Here is a 19761-nt window from a genome sequence, read left to right on the forward strand (position 1 = left end):
TGGATTTTCAACCAACCTCATTTAATGGAAACATGAAAATATTCACTTATATTAATAAACAAAATGATTGGGTGTCCTCCTAACCCTTTTGTTTTGAGAGTAGCTTGGACGACTATATTATTAATGTACTTTGCTGTCATGTGTTGCATATTGAATCCAGGTCTCCCAGTGGTGCTTTAAGATTAATGATTCATCCATACCTGATAGTGAAGTTAACTAACAGAAATGGAAAAGGTCTTCAAGCTGACTGGTGGAAGCTGTTAGCCTTTAATTGATAGGTCTGATAAACTCTTATGTATTTACAAGCTATAAAAAAAAAAAGAAGAAAGTCAGCACAGGAGTAACTTCTTAACCCTCAGCACCTGGGAGCATTGGCTGGGTTTCAAATCTTTTGACCAAACCTATTATCGTCCTCTGACCATTGAATGAGAATAATGATTCTTATGTTGTATTTTCATGATCGTTATCTTGAGATGGGAACAAGGTTACAGATATATTTTGACTTAAAACAAGCTTATACATAATAAGAGCATGACATAAAGAGTAATATCCACAAAGACAAAGGTCAGTAAACCTATAAAAAGGTTTATCACGTTGCACAGTTTCCTCTCTTCTTCCCACTAAGGCTCTCATTAACAATCAGGCATCTGCATGAAGAGAGTACATTCACTGTTGATATGTACACTTATTGCTAAACTGCAGATCTTCAATATAGAGGATTACTTTTCCCATTAATCAAATTGAACTTGATCTGAAATTCTGTTAATCTCCTGCACCCTCCTGTTTTCAATTGTTTTTTTGCCACCTTTAGTTCTTCACTCACTATTTCTCCCCCTTTTCTCCTCTTCCACAGCTAACTCTACCTCTCGGGCTGGACTGCGGTGCCCTGACGCCGGCTCGCCCTCCCCTGCCCCCTCGCCCCACAGCAATGGCCTCACGCATCGGGCTGCGTATGCAGGTACAACACAACTCCCCTTCATGGTCTCATATACATGCAGGCCTATTATTAGCTCGATAGCTTTATTAGCTATTTATAGACATCACACTCTGTAGTGTTTGCTGTCTTGTTTCTGAGAGGCTCTTGGAGAGGAAAGTATTCTAGTCAGTATTCGGGTGTGCCATTTGTTTAAAGGGCATCTACACCCAGCAACAGTTTTTTTTCCACTGGTACATTTGGCCATGCTATTAGATTGTAGAACGTACATAAAGATGGATGACATTACAGCTCCTGAAAAATGTAGCCAAATAATTTTGATTTACCCCTGGGTTTGACTGCAGTATACATTATATATTCCATCCCCTCAACGTTGTTAAATCGGACATGGACCAAAAAGTCAAAGTTAAATTCAATTTTTCCAAAGATAGTTTATTTAATTTTAGGTTGTTCTTAGCACACTGATGTTTTTGCTCAAATTTTAATTTCCCCAGTAAGATTGGTTTTAATGAGCATTTCTATGTGTGTGTGTGTGTGTGTCCAGCTGATGCGAGACCAGCTGCAGCAAGAGGAGCAGCGCGAGCGGGAGCAGCGGCAGCAGAATGCAGTACTGCAGCCTTACATGCAGCAGCGCATGGCCGGGCCGCCTGCACCCACCCCGGCCATCAGCACCCCACAGCATTACCAAAGCATGCAGGTCCCTGTGGAGGTTCTCAAGGTCAGTAGGGTTACAGCAGATGGTTTCATCATCAATGTCTTATTATTTCTTATCTGTTTCTTATCTACCCAATAGCACAATGAGCCAACGAAATGTTAAAAAATGCCCATCACAAATTTGACTTTGTCACAGAGATAATAATAATACATTTTATTGGAGGCGCCTTTCAAGTCACCCAAGGTCACCTTACAATAAAATAATACAAGATAAAAGATAAAAGCATGAGAGATAGAAACAACATTAAAACAGAACATCAACATAAAAACAAGTGAAGTGCACAGGGTCCAGTTATAATACATTTAGCACTACCGGTTAGTGTGTTGAATGCAGTGATTTTTCAATGCATAACTTACACACAATCTATTGACAAGGAATTATTGTGGCAGGAAAAAGAACAAACATTTAACAGAGATTTGTGATTTGATCTGAACACCCAGTCCCTAAACAAGGAGTGCAGTGACATTACTCTGACTCACTTCAGGTTTAAATGCAACTGCAACGAAAAGTGATTTGCAGATTGTAGTGAGGGGATTGGCCGAAGACGGGGAAACGATGTTGGTTTACAGGAGTTTCAAAAGGACAAAATGCTGCAGCACTTCTGTTTAATCCACTAACACATTACTGAGACAGGATAGCATGGTGCAGCAGAGACTTGGATGCAGTGTTCTTTCACTTAGCAGCTCTGCCACAAAGGGAAAATTCAAGCACAGATTTGAAAAAGGCAAAGAGAGAAAAATGCGGTGGAGCAGCAAGCAGGTAGGGAGACAGAAGAGGGAGCAGAGATAAGAGAGGTTTGACATGTTTTGTGATAGGACAGACAGGGGTGACGTCGTAAGTCTGACTCTGACTGGGACTGATAAAGCTGAAGTGACATTTTGCCTGATTCCTTAGATGCATCCGTGGGTCCTTATCTTTTATTTTGTGTGTTTTTGTTGTGTATGTCTTTTTATGCAATACTCCATTATGTGCTTGTCTGTGTCTCGCTTGATGTTCTTTGGAACCATAAATCTACAGTTTGTATCCACCAGTAACTATTGACAGCTCACTCTGCATGCATGCATGCATGTGTGTGTGGGTGTTTGTGTGGAATGTTGAGAATGAACTGAAGTGTTTTGTCAGTATCTTTCCCTTCATGCTGTAGATAAAGTGAGCTGTCTGTCCAACAGGCTCACAGCCTGTCATACCTCCTGAGCTGTGTTTCTTTGGACTTCATCTATCCTGACAGAGCTGGGCCGGAGAGGTCAATAGCTGATCCTCTGCCTTATCGGCCAAAACAGCTGATTGCTAATCAAATATATCCAGAGTTTCAAGATTTGTTGGGAAAACAAATATAATCACTAACAAAGTAAAATTACTTTGTAGAAATTGCAACGTTTCTTGTTGATTTGACATAATCTGGTTGAGGAGTTGAATATTTCCTGTGTATCAATGGGGAGCACCCCTTCTCCTTACTGAGCTTTACTCTTTGATGTGAAGGAATGAGGCCAACCTATTGCTTTTTGTAGCCACACCACAGGGTTTACTTTGGCTTTACCCATGTAAGCATTACTACCGACTTAATGCTGCTATGTCCTTGTCCAATCCTGGATTCAGTGCCGGGAATAAAGTTATGTACATCTGAATGCTCAAATTGTTCTGTTTTGTGTTTACATGTCAATTTTAAACTAATGAACTAACCTGTACTAAAACAACTGTCTGTCAGTTTTGGTGTACCAGTAAATAAAACCTGTGTTTACTTTATCTCCACCAAATAATTAAAAAATGAAATCATCAAGAGGATCAATAAAGAATTGGGTTCAGTTGATTGGATGTACACAATCAATGAAATAAAAATTGATTTCAGCCTTTTCTGTCCATCTTTCATACAGGTACAGACTCACCTTGAGAACCCCACAGACTACCACATCCGACACACACAGAGGCAACAGTTGAAAGAATATCTGTCTACAACCCAGGCCACCAAACAGGTACCTGACAATGTTCTACTGTTTATTGCTAGTTTGTCTTTCATTAAAGGTAGGGTAAGCACTTCAAACATTAGCCACTGGGACAACACAATACTGACCTTTTGTTTCACAGAACCACATGTGAGCAAATAAATGAATGTCAACCACCTGACACAAAAGCAGATCTACCTCTTCATCCCTTTTTATCCCTTTCTCCCAACTCCTGGAGGTCTCTCATTGAAAACCTCAAATGTTTTTCTGGGTCTTTCCCCCTTTTCGTTATTTCAATATCTTTTTTGGGTGAGCTGTAATCTGTTGTGTTTCAGCAATCATCATTTGGATCATTATTGGGGGAATGATAGTGTGCATATCGTCCTGTGGCTAACAGAAGTTGTTACGGTATAGGCGTTGTATGTTATCTTGGTAGTATAGGGCAGAGAAAACATTGATATAAAGAGAATCAGTGTTTCGTTAACATATAATGTTTGAACGTTCCCATCCTTCACCCCATCCTGTCCTGCGCACAAGCACAAATATCCTTGTTGCTGATTGGCTATAACAGGGTTGTGCTTTTCAGGTCATCCAGCTTTCTTTGTTTCCCAAATACTGAGCCAGGTTGTATTTAAACCAGATTTCTGCCAGCGCCCAAACACAACATAGAGCTAACGGACCTTGACTAGCAGAATGCTGACAAAAACTATACTGGATTAAAATTGCTTACCCCACCTTTAAATCAGCTCTGTCAGTACTATATTACACATTAACTCCATCACATCTCTCTTTTTATCCCTCTCTCTGCCTGCAGACGGTCCACGCAGCCGCAGGCCTGATTCCACCAACTTCTTCCTCAAAAATGGGACCCACAGGGGGGTCCGCATCTGCCCCACCACCCCTCCAGTCCCCACACATGCGCACCGAGCAGCTCCTGTCTGGCAACAGTGCACCCAACAGCCCCATGGCAATGCTCAACATCAGCTCCAGCCACGAGAATGAGGTAGTCGTCTGCGGCTCTGGTTAGACCTAGGCGTAATAAACATTAACTCCTGGTCAAGTCATAAAGGCCATTTTACAAGAACCAAATTGAACAAATATCCCTACAATATGACTTAATGACACTCCTATATAAAATTATGAGGTTTGAATATTACCCCGGAATTGACATTATCTCCACATTTTATGAAAGCATCATAATGATTTGATTGGTCTCGGTAGGCTGGAGTGCCGCTTGTAAATGCACTGGTGTTAATGTGTTGTGCATACACTTGGCGTGTAGATGAATGTGTTGACTAACAGGCTTTAACTGACTCGGGCTATCATCGGAATTTAAACGCTTCATTATGACTTTGCAACAGTAATTAAAGCTTAACAAGTGACAGGGGAACAGCAGAATCCGAAGCCCTTTGCACCCGGTAGACTTTGACCAACTCTCCTCCTTCAGCACTCGATCACACTTATTTCTGTCACTCAGAGAAAATTGTTTTACTTTCTAGCCTAAGTGACAAATAAGTGATCGTTTCTCTGGAGTGCCTGCACCTTAAGGCAAGTTCCTCTGCAGGCCTGCATGGCATCGGGTTTCAGATGCTTTCATAAATGCAGGAGTTGTGACAGTACTTTCAGTGCAGTATAAAAGTCAGTCATTATGGTTCACTTAGGTTTTCATTAACCACGTAGGTAATCTCTCTCTTTTTCAGATGGATGAGGTAATTGATGACATCATCAGCATGCAGTCCAGTTACGATGATATTCAGGCGTACATTGACCCAGTCCAGATGCCCAACACTGTAAGTAAAGCAAAACCAGATGAGGCAAACGCACCATGAGATGCACTTTAAAGATCACTTCAGTGTTATTGTCTTTTATTTGTCTAATAATTCCAAAAATCTCTTTCTGCCTGTTTATATGCGGATCGCTCTTCTTTCGTCTCCACACTTGGCATGCATATTGTTAAGGTCCAAAGGAAGTGCAGTGTGGAATTTGGTTGATTAAGACAAGTGATGAGTTCATTATTAATAAACGTTGAATTAACAGGCAACCAGCTGTAGCAGCGGTGGTTGGGACACAATGTGAGTGATGTTGTTGATCAGGACAACAGCCGTGTTCGTAACAACAGCAACTGCAACTGACTCTCCAGTTTGGGGTTCAGCGTACTTAGTCGAGCTACACCAAACTTTGAATATGCAGGTGATCAGCTCTTTGTGCATCGAGTCAATACCTTTTATAGTTTCAGAAGGAAAGATTCACTTTAATTTGTAGCAGCAATTTTAACTTGTCAAGTATGTAATTACAGTGATATTTCATGCTTTGTATTGTTTATTTGATTATAGTATGTATTAGAAATACATCACGCATTACAGTATAATATATGGTATACATGCATTTGTTAAGGTTAACAGGACTTACACATTTAATGTCATTTCACTTATCCCGCTAAACGTTCAGTGTTGTAAGCCAGCCTTTATCATTTTGCTTTAAACTTACTGTCTTGATTGTCAGACTGTCCTTGCATGTCCTCTCATAAAGCGATAGGTTATGTCTTTATGTGCCCATACACACAAACATGCAAAAGTATATAATTAACTTAAACTCTAAACATCCCAGCCCTAAACCATGTTGGACATGTTTAGATAACTGTATGGAAGTTGAGCTAGATAAGGACTGCACAGTGCTTAGTTTTTTAGGGAATAAACTTAGAAAATTATCAATTAAACAGCCAGCAGTTAGAGTTCAACTTGTTTACGAGACGTTCGGACAGAGAGGGAGGTGGAGGAGGAGTAGAGGAGGTGGGGGGATAGGAGGGGGGGCAAAGGAGGGAGGAGGGAAAGGGGGATGAGTGCAATTTGTGCAAGGGAAAACAGGCTGAAAGTCCAGTTAGGGGAAAGTTCACTCTTTTTTGGTGGAGAGCAGAGGTAGAAGAAAGACAGGATCGGTGCCGCTAAGGTCATTCTCCCAGGACAGGGGCGGCAGAGGCAGAGAGAGCTCTGTGTGCTGCTGGTGCCCGAGAGCGAAGAAGAAAGAGCCCGGCGGCCCAGTGAGTGAAGGAGTAGAGGATGAAGGAGATGAGTAAGACGTATGCCATTGTGGAAGTTATTGAAGGAGAACAGATTCAGCTGGTAAGACAGTTGTTTGTTTGTCGTACTGCTTTAGCTTTTGATTGCGATTGTGGGGTAGGTTTTTCGTTTCGGAGTAAACCACAATTGGACGGATGCAGTGGCTGCTCTAACTCCCAGCCTCAGGTCTCTGATTATAAGATGAGCCATGGCAGGGGCGGCGGGGTGGAGGAGGGTCAGTGTCTGAAAGCTCTTTCATATTTCTGTCTGGATGTGTGTTAGTGCACTGGAATCAGGAATGTTTCCAGAGTTTGAGTTGATGTGGAGCATAATGTTTGTGCGTTTGTTTGTGTGTGTCTGATCGCAAAAGAGGGGGGTGTGTGCAGCCTCCTGAAGCTTTATCTGGTTGTATGTCCTCTGTGATTGATTGATTGGTTTAATCTGTGTGCGTTTGTGTGAGTGCATAAGTGCGTGCCTATGTCTGTGTGTTTGTGTGTGCATGTTTACCATCACACTGATTGATCAACCCATAGGGTAATCAGTGTGCCAGCCCAATAGCTTGACTGAGATAAAACCACAGCTCTGTCATAGGTCTGCAGTTTCAGAACATTTGTAAAGATTGATGTGGAGCAGTGTTATGGGTTCAAACACACTGGAAACCAGTCTTTAGAGCCTTATTTCCAACTGACAGACCAGTAAGTAAAACCTGCTAATCCTGATGCGGATTAAAGCGGCAAACCTCATGGAATTCTTGGAATCTCAAAGTTTAGTAAGAGCTGGGAACACCACTGAATACCAGGCACAAGTGAGCAGTTCAACTCTTAAATGTGTGTCAGTGTGTGTGCGTGTGTGCATTTGTGTGTATGGATGGATGGATGGTTACACTGAGCCTTACTGATTCCCTTGCTTGTTCAATTGAGTTAAATGTTGAGGGGCGGGCTTCCCTGCCAGAGCATGGGAGGTCAGTGCAGAAGGAGGAGGAGGCTGGGGAATAGTTTGTTTCAAAGAATGTGTTTTTAAATTTTCTATCATCAGTGGAAAATTTGAATAAAGCTTGACATCGTGAGGCTTTGTATTATTTTAATATGGTATGTTGTCACTTAACATGATGCATACTTTAACAGTATTTGAGAAAGTCGTCCGAAAATCGCACAAGATCAACTATCCAGTGCAAGATGTTACTTTGCTCACTTAATCAGCTTAACGTACAAGTAACATGGAGCTTTACTTGCATCATAGTATATCTATATTGGATAAACTGCTCATTCTAAGTTATTTCCAGATCCAGCTCTTAATCATAATATAATGTATAAAGAATATTATATCCTGCTTTTAAGTGAATATTTATTTTTCGGCTTTGCATTCTTTATATCTTTAGAATTTGAATACATCATATAATTTACACACAGACGTCAACCTGCAGAGGTGTGTGTGTGTGTGTGTATTTTTCGTCTGCGAAGGTGTTTGATCTCACCGTTCACACAGTAGCTGGCAGATAAGGTATCTTTTCCTTTGGAGTTCTTTATCTTTCAGGCCTCATTAGCAGCGTTACATTTGCCCTCGCTTCGGGGGAGTGCGACACGGTCGACGATGGGGGCATAAAAAGTCCATCACACTCATTAAACTACACAATTAAAAGGAAATCATGTCGTTTTAAGAGTCCATACAAAACCATATCACGGCTGTTACCCAACGTCTAAAGGGCAAGAGTTGGGAGACCTCTTTCACAGGTGTGTGTCCAGGAGCTGGAGAAGGCAGGTTAGAGAATCAAGTCATAAAGAGATATAAGATAGAGAGTGTGATAGTCAATCATTGCTGTGTATTTGACACGCCACTCTCAGGTGTGATATTATTGCATTATCTCCTGTTATCTGCTCCTTACAGCACACTAAACATGAACACTGCATCCATAAAGGTGCTGTACTAGCCATATAAGACTTTAATATTGTTTGGATTTAACACCAGTGAAACTTGATTACTTTTTAAAAGAGTTAAGTTTAACATTTCTTCTGCTTATATCGTGGTAAAATCACAAATTTATTCTTTGCAATGTGTCATCATCGTCCTGGAGGACTTTGGAAAAGGAGGGCATCTTGTAGGTTATATCCTTCGCGAGGTGTTTTCAAGGTTTAAGGCCGAGTAGAATTAAAGCTGAACTCATTGAACAGCTGAGCTTTGACAGCAAACCTGTCATACAACTGTCTTCACACTCTTATATTACAGAGTTTACATCCATTAGCAGAATGTTTTCTAAGTATGTGTATTTGTTGTGTGTGTGTGTGTCCTCAGCTCCCTCTGTCTAGCAGTCACCTGGATGTGTACACGGGTCCTGGGATGAAGGGGCCAGCCATGGCCATGACCAGTAACTCCTGTCCCGCCAACCTGACCGTCAAACGAGAACTGACAGGTGAAAAAGTTAACGTTTTCCACATTGTCGTAACAACTACTTAGATGTTCTACATGTATAAGTTATATTGAAGACTGTTTCTCAATGAGTGTATATAAAAACATAGATGAAAAACTGCTGTTTCTGAGATGCTGCAGCGTCGCAGCCATTTGTTAATCGCTTTTTGTTATCTCGACGCTGCAGAAGCCCGAGCAATGGCCAAGGAGAGACAGAAAAAAGACAACCACAATCTGAGTAAGTCTCCTCACCTTCGGCCTCTCTGCCCAAAGTGTCTACCCCCTTTCTCTGTTTCCCACACCAACACTATACATATCCTTAGAAATGTGTGCACACAGCACATGCACACTCACATGCACACAGACACCATAATCTGTCTCTTGCAAAAAGAGTTTTACACATCCTTGCACCGATTTAGCTGATAGTGCAACTAGTGGGTGGATGGTTAACCTGGTCATTTCTGCTGTTCTGGCTTTTAAGTGTAATTGCCTGTGACCGTGTGTGTGTGTGTGTGTGTGTGTGGTTGGGTGTATGTGTGTTTGTCCCTTTTTGCCCTTTACTATATATGCACTTATCTGTATCAACTTCAGAATTAACCCCTTGCTGTCTGTGTTGATCATATAGAAACTTGAAAATTGACTGTTGTAGTTCAAAAGGCCACAATCTGCCTTCCTTAACTTATTGTTTAAGCCTTTTAGTTCCTCTGTACTGTTGCTTTTATAATGTATTTACCTTTGTCACTTCCTGTTTAACCCCACCCCCGATGTTGTTTTTCCTCTTCTATAGTTGAGAGGAGGAGGCGATTCAACATCAATGATCGTATTAAAGAGCTGGGCACCATGATCCCCAAAACCAATGACCTGTGAGTTACTTTGCTGCTCTATGTTATCAGTTTAGATTAAATGGTTTGAGTCAAGTCATTTACTTAAAGTTACTTACGTTTAGAAATTGTTTGTGTTTACTGTGTGCATAGTGACGTGCGCTGGAACAAAGGCACTATATTGCGGGCATCTGTCGAGTACATCAAACGCATGCAGAAGGATATGCATAGGAGCAGAGAGGTGGAAAACAATTTCAAAAGGATGGAAATGGCCAACAAACAGCTGTTGCTACGCATCCAGGTAACACACACACACACATATTACTTTCCAGAAACACACACACACACACAGCAAATGCACTGTTAGATAAGATTTTGCCTTCTGCCTACTGTCAACAGGAGTTGGAGATGCAGGCTCATGTGCATGGCCTGCCCAACGCCTCTCCCTCTGGCCTGAACCTGTCTGACCTGATGTCTCCCTATATCAAACAAGAGTTGAGCCCAGAGGATAAGCTTTCTCACCCTCAAATACAAGCACACCACCAGCCCCAGCACCTTCCCCGGAACCAGGCTCAGCCCCATCCCCACCAGCACCACTTCCTCCCGCAAAACCACCTTCAACTTCAGGGCCAGGGTCAGCTACAGCAAAGGCAGATGCAGCAGCTCCCCCAGCACCTCCAGCAGCAAGCGCCCATCCAGTACCCAGCTGTAGGCAGCTCCCAGCCCTTTGACTATGCCCAGTCGCTGGACTTGTGCGATGGTATACCTGGCTTCTCAGACGGCATATCGGGGCTGGGCGACCTGAGCGGACTGGACGTCCAAGGGAGGAGAACCGACCTGGGCTTCCTGATGATGGACGAGCCCCTGTCCCCAATGGGTGGAGACCCGCTGCTCTCCGCGATGTCCCCCGAGGCCTCGGTCGACTCCAGCCGCAGATCGAGCTTCAGCATAGAGGATGGAGACATACTGTAGACACATATACACACTTACACACACTTACACACATAGAAGCACATCCAGAGGTTTCACAGAGGGTGAAGTAAACACGTTAAAGTGACAGCGCAAAGCTGCGAAGCATGTGCAGCACATACAGGAGAAAAGAAATCAGCCACCAGTCATCACAGCAGACATTCACCCGGCACAAATTCACAGCATGCTGCACACAAACACACACTGGTGACACTCGGATAATTGTGGTTCAATGGTACAAGCAAAAAAAGGTACACGAATCTCACACAGTTGAAAGAATTCAGGACAGTGCAACCGTCTGCACTCCCGCACACACTCACACATACACTCCCACAGACACACACACACACACACACTCCCACACACACAAGCGCGTACAAGATAACCTGAGCAGTTTGAAACTTTGCCTGACAGACTAAGCATTTACAAGGGGGGAGTCAGCACTGCCAGGTCAGGAGTTACATAGCGCACTTGGCCTTGTTTCCATGAAGGTGGCTCTGAATCATAATTGAACAAGGGACAAAAACCAGCAGTTAATTAGGTTGAAGTTATCAGATACAAGGACAACGGAGTTCATTGTCTCACTTGATGGAGGACAAGTTATTTTCCCCTTTACATCAACCTCTTTTAGTAACCATAAATGATTGAATGAACGATAGTGACTAAAATGGAAATAGCTTCATGGTCCTGCATACATAATTTATCTTGAGCGGAGGATGCAGTCGAGTCACAGCGTTCGGCTTCTCAACCTGGATTTACACAGTTTGTTTGACAAAGATTTGGTCTCAATTTATTGCATCTTTCCCTCTTTTAGTTTATGATTGTCAGGAAACTTGTCTCTCCACAAGCACGTTCACATACTCACACACACACACACACACACACACACACACTGCTGTCCCCTCCGTTTCTACACCTTGAAAAAAGAAAACCACTTGATGGTCTTCAAATAGTCTCATCAGAATCTGTGAGGTGTCAAAATACTCAGGTACTGTAACACGATACACGAGCAGGATCGTTTTTTTAAGTAGGAGCAGATGTTAACCTGAACTGTTTCGGGGGCACAACTCTGATCATTGTGCCTTTTTGATTTGTGCAGCTGCTGCACAAATCATGACCAGGGATTTTGGTTATAATATCAAGTTCAGTTATGCCTGTAAAAGCTTTACAGTTACCATAAATAATGCGGTAGATAAACAGTTAATGCTTCTGTCACTGAAGCGAAAGACCTTGAAGGGCTCGAACCAGAGGCCCAGATGTCAGGAAAGATAGAGTTACAGGGTTTGAAGCTGGAGAGAGAGAGAGATAGAGAAAGACATGATTTGTCTCGACCGACAGCAGCAGTGGTTGTAGTAACCACTGGAAAATCACACTTGCATGCATTCTCACGCTTTGGTTCACAAACTAACAAGCATACACTCGCCCAGTACACGCATACACACGCACGTACATACACTGCAGTGTGCTTTGAGCTGTTTTCAGATCAGCACATTAACAAGTCCCCCGTGCTTTGGTCTCTCCTGCTGATGAGTGAAGCTCCCAGCCACAGAGGTAAATCACAGGCCTGCTGTCCAACACACAGTGGGAGTCTGTTGACCCACTGGCTACTGTCCCCACAGCCAGGACTGGAGCAGGTGAACCTGACTTGTGCCTCTGCTGTTGTAAACCCCAGGCTTGGCTTTGATTTGACATAGCTTATGATCAGTAATGATAAAAGTAGAAAACAAATTTGAAGGTGATTTTTTTTTTTAATTATTATTAAAATAAGTATTTGTTTTTCTTTAATATATAGTTTGTTGTTTATTTTATCCCCCAAAGCACTGGAAACTATATTATTGTTTTTGAACTTTGTACATGGAAGAATTACGAAATAAGATTTATTTCAGATATATTATGACGCTAAGCCACTTAAATGTATTTTTTATTTGTATTTGTTGTTTTAGTTTTATTTCAGTTTTATTCCAAAAATTATCATTTTCAAAAAGTACTCTGTACAGATGTTAATGCCGCCAATGTTTTGTCGTGTTGAGAGGGGAAAGCCGTTTATAAACTTCCAAATTTCAAGTAACTAAAGAGATGAAAAGAAGATGTAGATTTATGATGCCATTTTTTTTACGTGATTTGGATTTTATTTTCTCTCTCTTTAAACATTGAAATTTGGAGACAGACGTAGATGGAAGGTGATTCTTTGAGTTCATTAAGTTCAAATAGCTCATTTTATGAATGTATGGTTTTATTATTGGTAATCTGGAGCAGGTCAGCATTTCTTGCCATGCCTCCTTCCCCCCTGCCTCTGGCTTCTCTGAAGACTGGAAATACGACTGACTTCCCATAAACTCTGAGCCAAGAAGTTACCCAGGAGCTGTATCATAGACTCTCTCCGTCTGCCTACCAGAGTTGTGCCTTTTCTCTCTCAGCCACAGTTTTGACTGTTGTACTGTCACCCAGCCAACACTCCAAAGAGCTGCTCGGGCCTCCCCTACTCTGCCACTAGAGGGCGCTCTGCAGAGGAAACTACACAGGGAAAAGTGGCTCTGATTTTACTGAGAATATAAAATGTTTTACCAAAACCATCACTGGCTTTTTGTTGCTTTCATTAATATGAATTGTGTGTGTGTTTCCCTTTATTGTATAGCCCCAATTTAGGGGCAGGAATAGTTTTTGTTGATTTGAATAAAAAAAACTCTGTCCATGCAAGGTTAAAGTAATATTTACTTACAAGAGGATTCTGTGGAACCACCACTAGAAGGGAAGGTTTTCCAGTTTCCAGTTCACAGACGTGACTAGAAACCACAAGCACACTTGAAGCACTGAGAAGTTTCAGTGAAAGTGACAATGACATGTGTCTTGTAATTAAACTTTAGAATGAACATTAGGAATATTTTGTTGATTTATAGATGAGGTAGAAGGAATCAATATTCCAAGATTATATTTTATATATGTCTTTGGGGCTAGATGCCCATCCCAATATAGAGATACAAATCGTATTAAGTTTTAGTTTCTAATGAATGTAAGTCTGCCATGTTCTCGTGTCAAAAATGAACACACCATAAAACCCCACTAAATGTTATTACATTAAATATGCACCAGGGGGCAGCAGGGATCTATTGTACAGAGGAGTCATTTAGCTCCCCTGTGATATTTCGCTCAGCAGTAACAGTAAACGGCTGAGCTGCTGTGCAACTGACCTCTATAATACTACTTAAGAACATAATATCTCTCTTGCTTGTTCACAAATGGCAGAGTTGATTCACAGTGAGATTTTCCTTTTTTTTAAGAGTAAGATTTCGTCAGCGGCTGCAGAAACTGACTTTTTTGTTTTGCCCTGGTGAATGAAACTGAAAAATCCCATCCCATATGAAGGATTTGTCTGGTGAAAGTCATTGTTGCCAGTTTTGGTAAAATGACTGTGTTTTCCTGGAGGCACTTCCCTTCATATATTTCCCCTGCCTCCATCTTTTGTCGGCCTCTTTCCTCCTTTTTCTCAGATTTTTCCATCATCTCCTGATGTATTAGTCCACGGCTGCTTCGGGATGATCCATAAACCGTTTTACAGCCTTTCTTAAGTTAAATCAGGGTAATCTTCTTCCTCATCCACACACACACACACACACACTGACTGGTGCCGCAGAGCATGTTAAAGTGTAGTGGTGGTGTCTGCAGCCCATCCACAGTCCCATTCTCCTGGGTCTTTATGATGCTAATGTACTCCCCAGTCTAATAAATCCCTGTAGAGCTGCAAAGAGTAGATCTTATGGCTCACTCCGATCACCACCTTTTCGCCCACCCCCAACACACATTACCCGCCGCAGAAGTGCCTGCCTTGCACTTCCACAGACACTTGGGTGGCTGTTCGGTGAGAAGGAGAGCGTGAGAGGGGAAGGGTTGAGACAAATCAAACATGAAGGTGCAATTTAAGCGATGTTGGCACAGGAACCAGAGTTCAGCCCTGGCATTGTTTGCGTGTGCCGGGCGGTGGAGACATGGAGGAACTCTCATATCCTCTTGTTCTGGTGGTTGTGGGTGTGTTTGTCGTTGTTCTTTGACCTGCAGAGAGGTGAGGAAGATGGACATTTAAATAGTGTGTTCAACAAGCACCAAACAAGGAGCTCCATTAGAGCTGTGAATGTGTCCTCTATCAGAGAAGGGAATAAATTCAGAATTCTTCTAATCCTGCTTTTCATTCCTCCTGCTCCTCACCCTATATTCTCCCCCTTACCTGATGCCTCCCCCCACTCCCTCCATAGTCTTCTTCAGGCCACTAGGATCGGTATATGTGTGTGTGTGTGTGTGTGTCTGTGTGAGTCCTCCCTCCCTCCTTCCCAGGGGAGCAGTGTGTCACTCAGCTTGAAGCCCAAGGAAGTAAGGTGAAAGGGGGCTGATTGAGCTAATTTAGCCCCTGGATGTGAGAGCAGGGAAAGGCCTCACCCTTCGCTAATAGACAGACATCAAAATGGAGATGGGGGTGTGAAAAAAGGGAAAGAAGAGAGGTGGGAGGAAGGACCATAAAACTGAGGCGACTTTTTTGATGGATTCATCTCTTTTTGTCCGATGGGATGTGGAGAAAACTTTATGAACACTGAGTGACATTGCGAAGTTGGTAAAGGTTTATGTGTGTTGCCTCGAATTAAAACCTGCTGATATTACTTATTGATCCATCCTCCTCCATTAAGATACTGTCAATCATGGCCTGCTTTATGATCTCTCCTGCCCGGGTCACTCCTCGTACATCCTCCAGTGACAGCACACTGGAACTCACACCAAAAATACCGTCTTTTACTAAATAGATGGAAAATTGGAGACACTTTTTATAGCTTCTGCAGACGTACTCCAGTGGGACCTGATGGCCTGCCATCAAAAAGCCTCTAATGAAGATGGCACCATGACACAACATTGATTTTAGATCCATAAATCGTCGACACAGTAAATCTGGGCATGTTTGAAAGTTTTTGGGCCACCTCCGGAACGCTGATGTCCACTTATCCTTCAATTTCTTTTGACCATTTTGCCATCTTGTCTGATTTCATACTTTTTTCCAGTTTAAATCCTGTTCAGCTGATCTATATTGGACCTCAGTTCAGTGTTAAAAAGTCTGTCACACACAGTAAAAGTGGCATCGGCCTGAAAGGTCAAAACTGAGGGATCACAAACACCCACGACATCAGCCGAAGCCAACGCTCCTTCTATTCTTCTCTCTTCTCACATTCTCTCACCGACTAAATTGGTCTCACACTGTCGCCACAGACCTCCGGTTCTCCATTCCCACCTCTGCTGCCCCTCTTTATTCCATAGCTCCTTTTGTCCATCTTCCTCTACATATTTAATACTCTTCGCTGACTCCTCTCAACCCCTTGTGCCGCTTATTCCTGAAAGAAAAGGGACCTCAAATTGGCTGGAGAGATGAATAATGTCCCCGCCATTAGCAGTGGCATGGACAGATCAGTCTTTTCATGCGTGTGGAGGTGAAGGCGATGAGCAGCTTGAGAGGTGAGGAAAGGGTGGTGGTAGCGGTGGTGGTGGGCTGTGGTCAGGGTCCTTATTGTTCTTTCAAACTTTGCAGCAGAGGCAGCAGCATGAGTGGGATGTGTGGAGAGCCATTACATGTAGCCTGCAGAGAAAGATGATGAAAAGTGTGGTTGTGATGGTTTCTGGGAGTGTGTGTGGAAGCGGAGTGTCACAAATCTGCATGTGAGTCCAATGCAGCAAATTCAGTTTGAAAAATCAAATAACACATCCATGATAAAACAGCCTTTGACTTTGGTTCTTCGGAAACAGGCCCTAAAGGGACATTTCTGTGAATAATGTTATTTCTGTTTCATTAACAAATTAACAAAATCACTTCAGCATTTCCTGTTCATATTAAATGCAATTTCACACCGAAGTAAAATCCTTGCATCCTGGTTTCTTACCTGAATTCCTCCTCAGACGCCTTTAAGCTGTTTTTTCCCCTAACCGGCCAGTAGGGGGAGTTAGTCATCCACACCACAGTGCAGACTGAGGACAAACAAGCCTGACTGACATTTCTCAATACTGAAAATTAATATGTTGTTTGGAATTTGTGGTGAATGTCATCCTCTGACAGAAAGAGCATCTGGCGCAACCTCCGTAAAATTAAGACGCCGTGTCATCTCTAAATTAGAATAAGCTGCCCAGGAACAGGCAAACTGTTGTTGGCCCATTTGAATGATCGAACACAAATACTGCAACATCTCTCAGTATCGGGGGCCTGGTTGGAGAGCTGCTAAATGAAGCTTATCATTGCTAAGATAAATAATGCATCTGACATCAAGATCTGAAGGTTATCCACTCCATCCTTCTCCCCGACAGCTGACGGAGTGACTGTGAGGGTGATGAGTCTTGTATCACATCCTCAGCAAAGGCTTTTTTTAAACTTCAGGACCTCAAATGATGGACAACGTTATCGTCCTTAGAAAAAAAGAAAAAACCATGAAGATTACTGACTAACTAATGGTCTGGCACGCAGGATTCATCCTCGCCTAAGCTTTTGAGATCTATTTGTTCTTTTGCTGTGTTTGTTTCTGTATCTGCCAATCCACCCAGCCATCCACTCATCCATTCATCCATCCACCCCGCAAATCCTCCTCTGTTTCATTCGGTGTTGTTGTGAGTCAAAGGCCGCTCTGGTGAACTTACAATCTGAAGGTCACCAAGATCTGACTTTTTCATTTCATTTCTCTCTCTCTCTCTCTCTCTCTCTCTCTCTCTCTCTCTCTCTTTCTCTCTCTCTCTCTCTCTCTCTCTCCATACCTCCCTGAAAAGCGGCATGGATTATACAGCCTATAGCTGTTATCACATTTATGCCCTTCTTCAAGCTTCTTTTTTATTCTCATCCTCTCGTCTCTCCCGCCTTTCAGGGACCTGGAGATAACGACACACAACATGACGCCATTGTCCCCTCTCTCTCTCTCTCTCTCTCTCTCTCTCTCTCTCTCTCTCTCTCTCTCCCCTTCTCTCTCGTAGGTGGAGATTTAAAGTTCTGTTTTAAAACTGCCACTGTTCCAATCCTACTTAACCCCCCCTCCTCCTCGTTTTCCTCCCCCTGCCTCCCCCCTTCCTCCTGAGTATACTGCCTAACCCCTCTGAACTTCAGTCAGAGTTACTGAAGACCCGCAGTACACGGGGGAGTCAGCTACACTGCTGAGAGAGAGACAGACATAGACAGAGACTTAGCTGCCTGCTATTCTACCACTCTCTCCGGTAATAAGAAAAGTTTCTGTTCTTCTCTGTGTTACGGCACAGAGATAAAACCAGGGATCACTCGCACTCACAAGCAAGTCTGTGCACACTCACACCTATAGGTGCACAGCGCGCACGGCAGAGATACACAAATCTAAGAAGACACGAAATGAGGACATGACAAACTTCCGCTCTCACACCCAAACGTGTCAACCTCATCTGACTCTTCCCCTCAACACTCGTACGGACAAAGAGAACCGAGAGACGGGAGGAGAGAAAAAGAAACAAGTTTCATCTGTAAATGGTTCGAAAACCTGATTCGAATTAGAGGGCGATTTTCCACAAAGGTCAATGTATTCAGCTGATATCCTAAGAGGGAGGAAATTTAATACCCCTTTTTGGTTGAATTAATTAATTATAATATTAGGCTAGCTCCAGGGGCCCTTTTCTTCAGTGATTAAGTGAGCACATATCTTTAAAAGACTGGGTTGGTCTCTGGGGCCCTGGGCTTCTGAACCTTGGGGTGAAACAGAGAGAGATGTATTATACATGAGAGGACGGAGGAACACAGGCCAGTCTGCTCACCTCCACTCCCAAGACGTAACCGTGTTACTTATTTAGACCTTCAATGGTTGGTCTTTGCAGAGTGTGGCTCCTCTGTTGTCCCTCTGGTTCTGTCAGCGTTCAGCTCAGCACGGCTTCAGTTGGGACCTCTAAGGAAACAGGTTGGTCCTCTCCTGTACATCTCCCTGCATTTGTTTCTGCAACTGTGCAACAAGTAATCACAAAAATCTAACTGTAAAAATACAAACATTCATGGGAATATCATTCAGCACCAAACCACCAATGTATTCAAGTTTCAGAAGTGAAAGAATCCATTTTTCCGCACGATTCCTTTCAGACTGTTCAATTATTGATGCATTCACCTGTACGCAGCATGTTAATGTTGCAGGTCATCCCGGTGATGCTAAGATTAAATACATACTGCTGGCTATATCTTTTATTTAAAATCGTGCCGCTCTATATTTATCATGTTGCTTTTGCATTTCTCTGGTGCCTGCATAGACATGTATAAAACTTGCTATACATGAAATCTGATCAATCTTTTTTTCTAATGTTGTTATACACAAGTAAAACACTGATGTTGCTGCAGCATAGTATAACTAGTATAAAAGGTGCAAAAAAAAAATTGACTGATTTGATTTTCTTATCTTTACCTCTGCCCCTGTGCAAGGGGGCGGTTCCGGATTTATTTTCACTTTCTGTCACATTTCAAGGTGGCGAGGGCATTTTTCAACATTTTCATTATTTTCCTGGGAATAATTCATGGATCTTAATGAAAGAATAAGACACATTTAGAGAACTGGTATAAATGAGTGTGTGGAATTTAGTTGATTGAATTTAAGAGGACTGTTGGTCCTTGGCCGAGCTACACACTCAACTCTAGTTTAAATTGTTGATCCTGTCAAATCCTTATAAAACTTACACCCTTAAGGTAAATACATTACATCATATCACTTTACCACCCTTTAAATAAAGTGTCCTCATATGTGTGGCTCCCTGAGCATGTGCATACCCCTGTGCTGACCAGCAAGGAACCAAACAGATGAAACATGAAGTGACTCTTGCTGTGTTATGTTGTGTTGCAAACAGGACTCACATGCTCGCATCCTCCCTACTCAGCATGCACACATCACACACACACACACAACCGTAGGCAGCCTGC

At 42.7% G+C, this 19761-nt stretch overlaps 1 protein-coding gene across 2 annotated transcripts in view; it reads left to right on the forward strand.

The window, feature by feature from the left end:
- tfeb (transcription factor EB) overlaps positions 1–13411 on the forward strand; it is a 29535-nt gene extending 16124 nt beyond the window's left edge. Inside the window, exons 3-12 of one of the 2 annotated variants that reach the window (XM_062398460.1) lie at positions 854–958; positions 1479–1652; positions 3521–3619; positions 4404–4592; positions 5290–5379; positions 8935–9052; positions 9236–9286; positions 9836–9911; positions 10014–10170; positions 10269–13411. In XM_062398460.1, coding sequence (XP_062254444.1) covers positions 929–958; positions 1479–1652; positions 3521–3619; positions 4404–4592; positions 5290–5379; positions 8935–9052; positions 9236–9286; positions 9836–9911; positions 10014–10170; positions 10269–10841 — 1557 coding nt within the window. In that variant the 5' untranslated portion in view covers positions 854–928 and the 3' untranslated portion in view covers positions 10842–13411. The remainder of the gene's footprint in view (positions 1–853; positions 959–1478; positions 1653–3520; positions 3620–4403; positions 4593–5289; positions 5380–8934; positions 9053–9235; positions 9287–9835; positions 9912–10013; positions 10171–10268) is intronic. The other variant, XM_062398467.1, reaches the window with a different exon arrangement.
- The last annotated feature ends 6350 nt before the right edge of the window (positions 13412–19761 follow it).

Source organism: Platichthys flesus, chromosome 2 (genome assembly GCF_949316205.1).
Source record: "Platichthys flesus chromosome 2, fPlaFle2.1, whole genome shotgun sequence".
Taxonomy (NCBI): domain Eukaryota; kingdom Metazoa; phylum Chordata; class Actinopteri; order Pleuronectiformes; family Pleuronectidae; genus Platichthys; species Platichthys flesus.